General features: G+C 35.0%; 1 protein-coding gene across 1 annotated transcript; it reads left to right on the plus strand.

The window, feature by feature from the left end:
* The first annotated feature begins 90 nt into the window (after window positions 1-90).
* Window positions 91-6,364, plus strand: LOC145634350 (uncharacterized). The gene is made up of 4 exons (XM_081685772.1): window positions 91-1,119; window positions 5,290-5,454; window positions 5,533-5,584; window positions 5,690-6,364. The coding sequence occupies exons 1-4, from the start codon at window positions 857-859 to the stop codon at window positions 5,777-5,779; spliced, it is 570 nt and encodes a 189-aa protein (XP_081541898.1). The 5' UTR covers window positions 91-856; the 3' UTR covers window positions 5,780-6,364.
* Window positions 6,365-13,148: the final 6,784 nt, after the last annotated feature.

The raw sequence follows: 13,148 nt of genomic DNA on the forward strand, positions 1-13,148 counted from the left end.
TACAAGTAATATCGTTGTGTAATGTGTTAGATTGATATTAACGTCAATGACTCAACTTCTCTGAAATTTTGTACCAAAAAAATAAAAAAATAAAAACCTTCGAAAAGTTCGAATTTCTCTAACATTCTTTCGAAACTACACGAAACGAATCTCCCAACTTAGCCATCTTCTTTAGGCAAACGGCGCAACAAAGAATTCACCAATTTCGTCACATTCATTTACATTTTACATTTCTCTCTTTCTCTCTCTTACTCCAAATTTAACAGTTGTCTGAGTGCTGTCAGTTGGCTTCCGTTAATGACTGATTTCGAAGACTCAGAGGAAACCACCAATTGGGTTTTCTTACTATTCAAATCTAAACCCGGGTTTCTGAAATTTTCCCCAATTTAAGCTATTTTCAATTGGTGGGTCATCAATTTAGGGTTCATTCAATTGTAATTTTTCTGGGGTTTTGTCAATTATTGATTGTTTCTTCACATAGGTTTTGGTTGGAATTCAGTTTACAACATGGGATTTCAATTTTGGAGGTAATGAAGCTGAGTTGGTGTTTGATGATTTTGTTATTTGCTGAAATTTTTATACTGTTATTTCGTTAAAAAGAAAGGGGGCAATTAACTTATTTTATGTGATTCCCCCCCTTTTTCTATTTGATTCAATTCATTGTTTTTGTTAGTCTTACCTAAAAACTTATAATTAGGTGGAGAATTGTTCTTGAAAGTAGTAGTTGAGCAGTAAGTAGGATTTATACTGAAAGTTGGTTCTATTGGAGAAAGATTGATTCTTGTATAATTCTTTAGAGAATTGAATTCTTGTTGGGTGAAGTTGAATTTGAGCTGTTAATTTAGCTGTGTGAATTATGTCTGGTGGGAGTGGTACCCCTGTTGGGGCTAATTTCATGAGGCAGAGGCATAGTTGGGGTTATAACTCCGGTGGGGAAGATCTAGAAGATGATGCATGTTCGAAACCAATGCCTTCGACGCCTTCGATTCCGAGAGCTAAGACATGGATTGAGATCATGGAGAATGTTCTTTGGATTGGTTCAGCAGTATTTATCATATATTTTGGTGATTGGCATTCAAATCTTGTATATCTCCTGTGGCACGATGATCGAATTAGGAGGTAAATTCATCTGCCTTAGATCTCATGCTACAATTCTTTGATTCTTGCTACTGATTCTCGATTTTTGATGTTTTTGTACTTTGCTTTTGGCTTTTGATGTGCTTATACTCTTAATTGACTTTACTTTAGTTGCTTATATTTTGATTCACTTTACTTTTGAGCTTTTTGGGCTCACAAACATGATTATGGATTTGGCATTTATGCGTGGAACTGTGGATAGAAAAGCTCTAAATTTGATTTGTCTCTAGCTGTCATGTGATCAAGGTTCTTGGAGTTGCTTTAGTCGCTTCTAATACAAAAGATGCCTTGAGTGACTTTTTGAACATTGACTAGGATCTTTTGGTGTGCCAAAAATAAAATTTCATGGACAAATAGTATTTTTCCTGTGTAGATGTAAAAAAGGAGAATTAGAAAATATGACCAGGTTTACAGTTTCAGAGTTTCTTGCCCTGTTATTTCACTTAGTGTATACAATGCTTTGGCATTTTCTCTACACTTTGAACGTAGATTGAACTTGGTAATTTTATTAGATTTCAGTATATCTGTATTCTCTACCTGTATGCGTGGTCGGCATGCAAACAGTCTTTCAGCGGTTTTACCTACCAGCCAGTTTTTGGGGTGAGCTTAATATAAGTCATTCTAGCAGACTTAATCAGGCCTGATTTCTCCCTACAGTGTTCATAAACTGTATATTATCACATTGTTTTGAAAAATATGGCCATAGTTGCAATATCGGGAGTTGAGCCTACCATCTTGCTAAAAGAGAAAGACCAATGGGGTACATGTGTCATGTGTGTTGTTGATGTAAGTTAGATGTATGTGAAGGTGAATTACATGATGGTCAGAGATGCATACCTCTGCATGGAAATTGACTTTCTTTTTCTCTTTGTCCTTTTAAAGACTGTAATTGTGCCTGAGTTACTTCATACAGAAATAAAAACACTGTCTATGCTTGGTCTTTTGCTCTAAAACATATAACCTCTGTCTAGACCAACAATTTTTTAGCTTGTATTTCAAGTTTGAGGTGATATGCTGCGTATATCCAACTGAAAAATGGTGAAAAACTAATTTATGTAGAGCATTCAGGGATCATGGTTGTTCTCATTCTTGAATATATACTGTTGACAGTCTCTTTGTTTAGGAAAAACTGTTGAGGATGGATTTTTTAGCAGTTTCCGTTACAGTTGTATTGCTAGAGTTTTGTCTTTAGTTACCCGGCAAAGAGTTGTGAACTTCAGATGCTTCTTCCAACAGAACTAATCTTCTTTCAGTTTGAGATTTGGCATGGACACATGGACTATCCAGCCCCTTTGTGGACGAACAATTAGTACATTTAGATATTCTGTGCAGGCAGTAGCCTTTATGTGGGAACTCAAGTTCGCAGATTGTCATGTTGAAATAACTTTATGCACTTCTATGTATAGTCTCGTTATTAATCACAGTGATCCAAAAGAATTCTTGTTGCCACTCTCAATTTGCATTTCTGTTTTACATTGAGGACACCTATCCAAAAGCCAACTTGCACCCAGTTTCTCCAGGGCATACAAACCTGATGCTGGAAGCAACTGTGCTTATTAGTGCCAAGTCCTAGATCAATTTCTTTCCTGCTTCTTCCTTTTCTTCCTTGATCCTTATGTAAGTAATTTTCCTACTGGTTGCATCCCTGCTCTCGTAACGATCCACTAAGATTTCTTTTGAAAATTCTTTCATTCAACAAGTATATTACCATAAGCGACGATTTCCTTGTAGCTGTTCATACTGCTGATGAAGAATACCATTGTAATACAATTACTTGTTATCCTGAAGTGATCCATCCTTGGGTAGAGTTCCATGCATGCTGAATTTTAGACCCAAGTTTTCAGTTAAGGCTTCATTAGATGATAAAATAAAAGTGAACCTTCAATTATTGATCTTGACTTTGTTTGAAAAGAGGGGGGAGGGTTTCCATGCTCGTTGAAGTTTGGATGAATGTGAATATTCTAAGGAAGCTCATTTGACTGATTCTAAACATGTTTGGGCATATAAAATTTCTTTTCAAAATCTATTGATCTTTTCTTTTCCATACCTCCCAAATTTTGTGATACCTCGACAGGTAAAATTGATTTGTTTCTTATGCAGTGATTTGATTTAAACCAAAGATGGGGAGATGATAAAAAAGAAATTGTCTCATAGAGGCATGAGTACTCATACTTCCTTAACCCTGGGGTGCTCCCTCACTGAAGGTTTTTTTAAAAAAAATAAATAAATAAATAAAATAAAATAAAAAATCATTGGGCAATCCTTAGATGATAGGGCCTTTTTCTTTCAAGAATGTCAGTAGTGGGTAATCTTCCTTGACTATCAAAACAAGGATGTGAAGATTTTGATTATAGGAAGGCTGTTCATCTCTTAGATACTATCGTGAATATCAAAGAACAAGGCATGTAGGCTTTCCCAGAATGGTTATTGGAATTACAGAGTCAAGAGATTAGGGGAAAGGAAATGGATTGATTATCAAAGAGCCATTTTCCTTGTTGAATGCAATGTCTCAATTTGAGACTCATTTGTGTCCTTTTCTGTTTACCTTTTCTTAAAAGCTTAGTAGAGTTTCATTCTTATTTATTTTAGTTACTCTTGGAGTTTCCCATATCCATGACCTCCATATCTAAGATAATCTTATCCCTGAATTAAGTAATTTTTTTCCATCTGTGATCATTTTCTTGCGTATAAGAGTTAGTCGTTATTAGATACACCCTCCCTTCCTCTGCATTTTTCCCTGATTCAAGTGGAAATTATGTTGAGGAAGAATGTAGTGTTATCCAACTTTGTGCCTGCAGCCTACCACCCAAGCTTTGTTAATTACTTTTCTAATCAGATACTTATGTTCCCTTCTCTAACATTCTCCAGTGATGTCAAAAAGAAAAATCCACCTAAACACTTTAGATATGGAATTTTTGGCATATTTGATTTTTTATATTTTGTATGGATGTCATTATTGAACAAATAGGAACTTGGAGTAGAAATTTCACCTCCTTTCAAAGCGTTAGTCATTTTTATTCCTTTTTTCTATGTTAATATTCACTTCGTCCAATTATTAACTCTTGAATATAACACAGATATTAGAAGTGGATGAAGAGTTAGTGAGAGAAAGTGCTGGGCTCACTTGGGAGGGAGAGAGAGAGAAAAGAGGTTGGTGGATGTTGAGAGAAAAGGGGATATTGTTATTCAATTAAGACTTAACTTGAAGAAAAAGTGTGAATTTCATTTTGGGATAACCTTATCTAATAAGTGTGAAGTTTGTTTGAATTGTGAGTTGTGACGAGTACATGAGTAATTGACTAATGATCATTGATGTAACTCTTCAACATTCCCGTTATGGGGTACCATGGGGTACTTCAGTAAATTGTGGCTTCTAGATAATATTAACCTTTTAGAGAGATGCAAAATTCTAGAAAGTACTTAGCTGAAGCAAATCTAATGACAATGTCATGACTAGAAAAATCGCATTTATGTTCCCCTTGCATCATGACTGGGAGATACTTGGTGCATCTGCCCTTGCCATTGGTTATTATCTATGTTATTTCTTTCTTTGCGTTTATTTAATATCACCATGTCTATGCTCTAACATGAGCACCTTCATGTTTTCTAATGCCAGCTTCACATGCATGTAGGGTTAAGTTGAGTCCTGCAAAGAGCTTTACCTTTGTGTTTAGTTGCCTTATTTGCTCTAGGTTGATCCAGAGTTTCCAGTCTGTTGTTATGATTACTTCATCCAATGTCATGTCCTGTATTGACAACAATTTATAGCCAGTATTGATGTTCTGTAGAAGGTAGATATGTTTCAGCGATTCCTGTGTTGCATTAGTTTCTCTAAGCAGTTAAATACTTCGTATAATATTTTGACAGTTTCTGAGACCTTTTTATTATGTATTAAGTTGGTTATATGAAACATTCTTTTTCAACTGTTTTGGCATATTAATTTTTGTTATGCATATGATTTTTTGTTTGATTGAGTCATCTTTTTCTGTATTCCAATGGCCTTAAATTATTCTGGATCTGAATACCAGTTTATTATTTTTATGTTGACTTTCAAAGGCAATACTGGCATGGTACTGTGGTAGTGCAATGCCTGTTGCACACAATGTCTATATCTTGTCCAACTTGACAATCTTTTTGCTTCGTAACCTGCAGGATACCATTATACCTAGGATTTGGAGGTGTTCTTTTGAGTGCTGCTTATTTCGTCTATACAAGCATGTCAATATCAGGTGTTAGAAAATCGAATGAGAACTGGGAGATACTTGGTGGATCTGCCTTGCCATTGGTTACCCTTCTGGGCCTAACTTCCTTTTGCCTGTGAGTGCCAACCATAATTCTGACACATTTGTGAAATCACTCTTGAATATGTGTGTGCTTAAACTTGAAATTTTGCAGATTCACCTGGGCTTTGTGGCCGATTTGGAGCTTCTTGACCCTACCTCTTGTGGTATGTCTCCATTACTTTTCTCATCTTAATGAATACCTCTTATTTGAACACCCCTCAGCCCCATGCCAACAAATGAAAAACTCACTTCTCATGGTCATTCTGCAGTTCACGCTCTTCATGGCCTGTATGGTTATATCACCTTATTTGATTAGCGGGACAGTAAAATCACAACCCGAAGTGCTCCGTCTTGATTGATGGTCGATCTGAGTATTTCAAGGGATATGCACATGGTGAAATCGACTTTAAAAAAACCATTCTAATCTCGGGGAAAAAGGATAGTAGCAAAATTGTGATTCATGTAAGTTTCTTTTTCTATGATGCAATCCTTCCCATGTTGGTGCTAACCACTACATGGAATCAGCTCTGATCTTCACATGTTCGCGTTGTATTCTTTTTACTTGCCCAACCAATTGAATGAAGTAATTAGTTTAAAGTAGGCCTACATTGTGTCTTTGCCAGATCTCACAGTGAAGTATGTTTTTTTTTGTGTATGGTCTAGCACCATCTGTAAAGAATTATCAAATATAGTGTGGTTTTTTAGTTTCTCCATGTTTTGGGGAGGTTATAATTTGCAACATATTAAACTTGGGCCAAGCGTTGATGCGCCAATTACAGCAATTTGCGCTATGGATCCAACTGCTGCAGCATATTTCTATTCTCAATTTTTGTCCAAATGTACCTTGTCCAAGTTTACATACACTGCATTTCTTTCACAGATTTCATTGTGCTTTTACTTGAAACATTGTTCTTTTTATACCAGCAATTCGGTTTTCTTTGTAACCCTGTTACTGCTACTCCGTACTGTCTTAGAATTTTCGTATATGGTTGCTTGTTTAGTAGATCAAAATGTCACAATGGTAATATGGTATTGAGTTTATATGTAAGTTTGCAAAAATTGCTGAAATACTTATGATTGAGACTATCACGGAGTACACCATGAGGATCTAGGATCTCTCTCTCTCTCTCTCTCTCCCCCCCCCCCCCCCCCCCCCCCTTAAGTGAATAAGTGATAGGGGTTCGATTCCTCATCCCCCCATTCCTGTGATGGATGGGGGGCCTTTCTCATATCTTACGGTCTTACCTTGCATTTTTTATTAAAAAAACATGGAGTACAGCATTCTTGAGATCATAAATGCAACTTCATTATGTTTACGTGAATTGTATTATGAATACTTTTCAAAAAATAATTTCATTATGTTTACGTGGAATGAAAATGCATACTTTTCTTTTATTTTTTGACAAAGAGGTGCCATAAACGAACTGCCAACTATATCTGAGTTTTTACTATTTTCATTCACAAAAGAAAATAGGTGTGGGGTGGTTTGCCCATCTCGTGTCACATCTACCCTAAAGTTGACCTCATATCTTGGAGACTTCTTCTAGTTTGTTTGTTTGTTTATTTTTTTCAAAATCATGTTTTGTAATTTAGAAATATCTAAAATAATAGCTACACCTTACATTAAAAATTAATTAATATATATATAGCCCTTAGGGCTACATATAGCATTACCCTTAAATATAAATATAAATTTTTAGTGTGTTTTTTACCATCAATATATGTTTAGTTGATATGGAGTTCTGAAATTGATATATACGGAGTACTTAAGAATTTAAGATGCATAAATGAATTATAAATATCACATGATGACTTCAGGGAAAGTTATCTCAATCAATTAATACGAGATTAATAGAGAGTAAATTATACTCAGAAAGATAAACTTATTTTAGCCCTAATTTCCTCATTATAGATTTTGCCTCAAAAAAAAAAAAAAAAAAAAAAAAACCTCATTAGATTAATCAGTAAGTAATTTTAATAATTTATTACTCCGTATACAATTATCATTTGTTTCTTTGTAAGGGATTTACTTGGTTAGGGCCTATTCAAAGGCACACCATAACATGCACACTCTTTCTTCTTTATTTATTTATTCATGGTAAATGTTACTCCATATTCTAAGCTTGTTTTTTCAATACGACAATAATCAACAAAATTACAAAGTAAAATTGCTCAACAGAAAATTCAAAATTACATTTAGTTAAACTAGCTCCTCTTGCCTTGAACCCTAATACCCTATCATGTTATACACTCTTTCACGTAATGAAATTTAATAAGAAATGGAGTATTAAATGCCTTGAACCTAATACCCTATCGTGTTATATACACTTTTTACGTAACGAAATTTAATAAGAAATGGAGTAGCAAATAAATCTCATACGATACATACTCGTAGCTAGTATTCTAATCAGATAATGAAGGAGAATCTTGCACGTAAGGAGCGTTACGTAAGTACACTAGGATTACATTTAAATTTGTTGTATTATTAATCCAGCAAACCACGCAACCTAGTAGTTATAATACATAATATATTTTTTTTAAAAAATTATCAATTAATTTAATGTTGCTCAAGACAAAACGTCATAGAGTATTAAACTACTAATTTCTACTCTTTTACAAATAATATCAATTTTATTAATATTTCTTTGTAGATCGGAATCCAATTGAACTCACATGTTTTGGATTATTCTACACTGTTTGTCTCGTTTGATTGGAAAAGAATTTAACAAAATAATGGACATGTAGAAAAATCAAAATTTTACTATTGGAAAATTAAGCAGCGAAAAATTAAAATATATAAATAAATAAATAAATATAAATACAATTATCTAAATGTTGTATGGAAAATAAAAATTAACTTATGTAAATTGACTATATCAAGTTTGGCATCAACATGAGAATATAGAGTAACTTGTAATATCAAGCTTTTTACGTAGTTTTTTGGCATTGAATGACGTGTTGTTTAAAAAGGTGTGATTTATTAACTTATTTTAGCAAAGTAGTGTTATCAAGAAATTTGCTAAGCTTTTTATAAAGTATTTTGCTACGTGTGCATAAGAATGTTTGCTGCTTTGTACTATTATTGATTAAATCAATTAAATTAGATGTTCAATCGTCTTAGTTACTTTATGATTAAGTTTGGGGTATTAGATAGGACATATGATTGAATTTTATTTACATTACATAATCAGAGTGTCCAACTTGATATGATGCGTTCAAAATTTTATAATTAATTTTTGGAGTGATAGATATAGGATATATAATTAAAATTACATTTACATTACATATTCAGAGTGCCGAACTTAATATGATGCTTTCAAAATTTTTGTTCAAAAACTAATATCTATATTATGATCTATCAGTCTAATTATTATGAATAACACAACAATATTTCTAGCTAATATTTTTATCATCATAGGCCAAGGATTGCTTCCTTGGATTATTTTTCCTTTAATTTGTTTATAACCCTAAATTAGAAAGCCTCGTTGAGCTTCTATCAAGACTATTTAACCTCGGAAAAAATCTAGTAAAGTTGTAACGTAAACAATAAGAATTGACAATACATATATTAGGTTTACTTGGGGTGATTTTGAATTCAATAAAGTGGCTTATTAAGTTTATATTTCAAGTCGAGTTTTGACCAAATCGAGCTCCAATAATATCCGGGTTGTATCATATCTAAGCTAATCTTTGCCTCCTTGTTCCTCCCTTTGCCTCTGTATCAACAGGTTTTTTCCCCCTTATCAACAAGTTTATCAAAAGTAAATTATCACAACAACAACAAAAGATCAAACTCCCTGAAATGTTGGCTTTTATTTTAAATTTGATTGTCAATTTTGTGTACTTCAAATATAATTTCTATCTTAAAAATAAAAAGTGAAAAATGTTGATGTGAAGCTTGTGAGCCCCACTAAAGATGAGCAGTCTATATCAAACTATAATCTCAACCATCTTTGGTTCCCCCCAACTTGCAAGTTGCTAGGAAACAATTAACCTCATCCAAATAAAGCAACATACTTTTTCTTGAAAATGTTAGCAATCACAAAACCTAGTGCTTTAAATAATTTTCTAAGGGTCTGTTCTCATACGTTGAAATTCAGTTCAGCTCAACTCCTAATTTCCTTCTCTTATAAAATATTCAGTTCAGTTCAGCTGAGTTCAGTCAATGAGAACAGGCCCTAAGTTTGATTTTTTAATGGAGAATAACTCTAATGGTTGCTCTAAGAGATTTGATTGCAATTTTTATAAATAATTTATTAGCTTTAATTCTGATGAATTTGTGTTGGTCAAAGTAGTTGACGGATACAATCGATATATTGAAAAGGTAGGGTTTAGGATTGGACTCACATATTAATGATATTTGTAAAGTAGATCATAAAAATGTGAAGGAAGAAAGTTAGTAGAGAAGTCTACGTTATATGAGTTAGGTGTTTATAAAGATCCGTTTAAAGCTAAGTAATAATAATATGAAGATTTTTTTGTGAAAATTGTAAAAACATATAAGTACATGATCGAAGATTATATGTTTTTTTTGGTGTTCTACCCGGTTCATCCTTTGGGCTAATCCGGATTTGGGGATCAGTTCTGGGTGGTTAGGTTCCAGTCCCCTCCCGATTGTTGTTGCGGGGGATCGAACACGAGTCCTCCCTACCAAGTGTAGTCCCAATCACCACTACACCAACAACCAATTGGTATCGAAGATTATATGTGATCGATTAGATGGAATTTGTAAAGAAGCTAATTGTTGGAGCTAAAATTAGCTAGCAAATGTTTGTAGCTTGAGCATATGATGTGAGAATACAGGCTACTATAAAGTTTTATCAATTACAAATACCCCAAAAAAAATATCATATGAAACTAGGAATAAGTTTTATCATAAGGTCGTAGCTTCAATCGTGTAACATCAAGCATGTAGGAAACAAGAACGAAAAAAAATGGAGAATATTAAAGTGGTTTCTATATGTAATAAGAAAATAAGAATAATTAAGCACCAATTATAACAACATACAAGTATGAAAGTAAAATGAAACTTTAAAATTATTGGCCCCACTTAATTACATTTGATCATCATTAATTAGGGGACCCATTTGATCATTACAAGTTACAACCCATGATTATAGATTTATAGTGAAATTGGAGTTATTGGACTAGCTTTTTCAATGCAAATAGAAATTACTTCATTCCTTTCAAATTAATTTCAAATTTTATCTATTTTAACCCGTCTCAACTAAATTATTAATTATCTTTTGTCGTAACGTAGAATAGTTCTCACTTGTTTTTACACTCTACCTTTTTTTTTTTTTTCATGAATTTTTTGATAAATAATTTGTATCTTAAAATAAAATAGAGCATTTTTTTAGGACTAATGCATTATGAATGATGAATGGTGGGCTCTTTCTTTCTCATGTGTTACTATGTACTAAAACCTTAAATAGGAAAGATTCTTACCTCTTTTTAAAACAGGGGAAAAAAGGAAGAATAAAAGGCAAACAAATCCCACTTTCTAATTTACTATTGTTCTATAGTGGATAAGTGTTAAATATCTGTATAGAATTGAATTAAGTAGATTGCAATGAAAACTTGTTGGCGAAAGTAAACCATGATAAATAGTTTTTCTCTCTAGAATTGAGAGCATCTCTCACTAAAAGTGAGTCCTCCCTAATATAACTAGGGTTCTTCATACCTCCTTCAAGGAGTTGATTTTCTGCAGTTTCTTTTACTGCATATTATCTAATTTGCTCTAAGTGGATAGTACTTAGATTGTTTGCTTGTGTCTGTGGATTTCTTTATCAATCTTTTTCCACTCCCAAGAGGTTTAAAGCCTCGGTTTTGGATTTTTTCCTCGTTTTTCATAAAAGCACACACCCTTTCTATAAACCTTTCCTCCTCCCAATACTTCTGAGAGGCTCCTCTTTGGTTTTCACCCTCTAAACTCCTCGAGCAGTAATTGCTCATTATCCATTGGTGCAGTTTTTTAGCTAGAGGCGGCTAGCCGTTTTCATAGCATTAACTACCCAAATCCTTGCTCCCCATGCGTATTATTGGTTATTATTCCAATAACTGATATTAATCTATAAATGCAAGGTGTTTTTCTGTTCGACATCTCAGTCTACATTCTTCCTTTTCTTCTTACTTGTCTCTTCCTATTCTGCTAACTAAACTCTCAGTTCCTTAATTTTATTCCTTCCTTAATTTTGTCTTTGTCTTTTCCTTTTCTGTCGTTTAAGTATGAATGCTAATGGGAATAATCATAATGCCCATAATGATATTCAGAGGCTAGATCTGAGAGGGGGCCCTCTCATTCCTACGCCTGAAGACTTTAATCTGGAGGAGGGTCAAATCGACTTCAACTCCTGTGTTATTGGTCTTTTTATAGGGCCACGTCCTCCATCTGCACACTATGTGCAACATATTGTTAACTCCCGCTGGATTAGAAGGGGGGAAATTATAGTTCATAGATCCGGGCCTTTTTTCTTATTTGAATGCAGGGTAAGCCAAGACCAGGAGAGTCTGGTTCGTGCAAGCACAGCCATTATCGATGGTCGAATTATGAATTTCAGAAGATATCAAGTGGACTATGTGCCACACGACATGAGTTTCAATCTCTCAAGGGTATGGGTCCGAGTGTACGGACTACCCTTGGCATATCTTACCTCGAGTTGGGCAAGACAGATACTCAGGCACGTTGGATATATAGAGAAAATTGATAATGAAGGGGATGGACTCCCAATGCATGCTGAGTTGAGGGCATGCATGTTAATCGACCTTTCTGTTCCTTTAATCCCAGGATGCTTCATCCCTCTAGAAGGAAACAAGGTAATATGGGTATATTTACGTTACGAGGGGATTTTCAAATTTTGTAAATCATGTGGTAAGGCAGGACACTCTACTAGGCGTTGCACTCTCCACGCAGTAGTGGCTAGAAGACGAGTGCGACGAAGGTTGGACGAGGTAGAGGCTGATGGAATTAGAGTTCTCTATGGGCCGGCGGAATACCCTTTCTACTCTAATTATATTAGAGGGCTACCAGACTGGTATAGATTCCGGAACTCCGGAGTTGATTTGCGGTTATACGAAGTTCATGAAAATTCTTCCTTCTATAGGAGAATGCCGAGAGAAGATTTGGAGTTTGAAGAAGGGTTTCAGTTTGAGGGGCCTTTGTCTTCGCAAGAGAGTGAAGAAAGTGACGGTTTTCATACAGTAGAGGAGGAACTTCCAAGCGAGGACTCCGACATTGTGAATATGGAGGAGGATCTGGTGGCGCCGGATCTAAGGTTGTCTCCGGGTAGGCGCCTGGGTCTAGGCGGGGATCCGTATGCGGAGCTCATTCAAAGGGGCACCCCAAACCCTAGCGATCGAAGCTTTCACCAGATGCGAGAAAATCAACAGCAAGGGCCTGAGACCTTTGCTCCGACTATGGGTTCGGCAGGCTTGAACCCGATCAGGCCCACGGCATTAAGGGGCCCAGATGCGCGAATCAGTAGTAAAACTCAACCCCTTGCCCGTGTCTTATTCCCGGATTCTATCTTTGAAGTTGGAGAAGCATCATCGGCACACCCCGAGGCTAGAATTGGAGGCGGGCCGGGGACTATCTTCCATACTTTGGGTATTTCGGAATGGGCTGCTACTCATATGGTTCCAGAAAGAATCAATGCGGATCCTCTTGGAAACTTGGGAGGGCAAAGTAGAGCTATGGAAGTTCCGCTTGTTGCTGGTGTAGGAGGATGG

Source organism: Chenopodium album, chromosome 6 (genome assembly GCF_948465745.1).
Source record: "Chenopodium album chromosome 6, dcCheAlbu1.1, whole genome shotgun sequence".
Lineage (NCBI taxonomy): Eukaryota > Viridiplantae > Streptophyta > Magnoliopsida > Caryophyllales > Amaranthaceae > Chenopodium > Chenopodium album.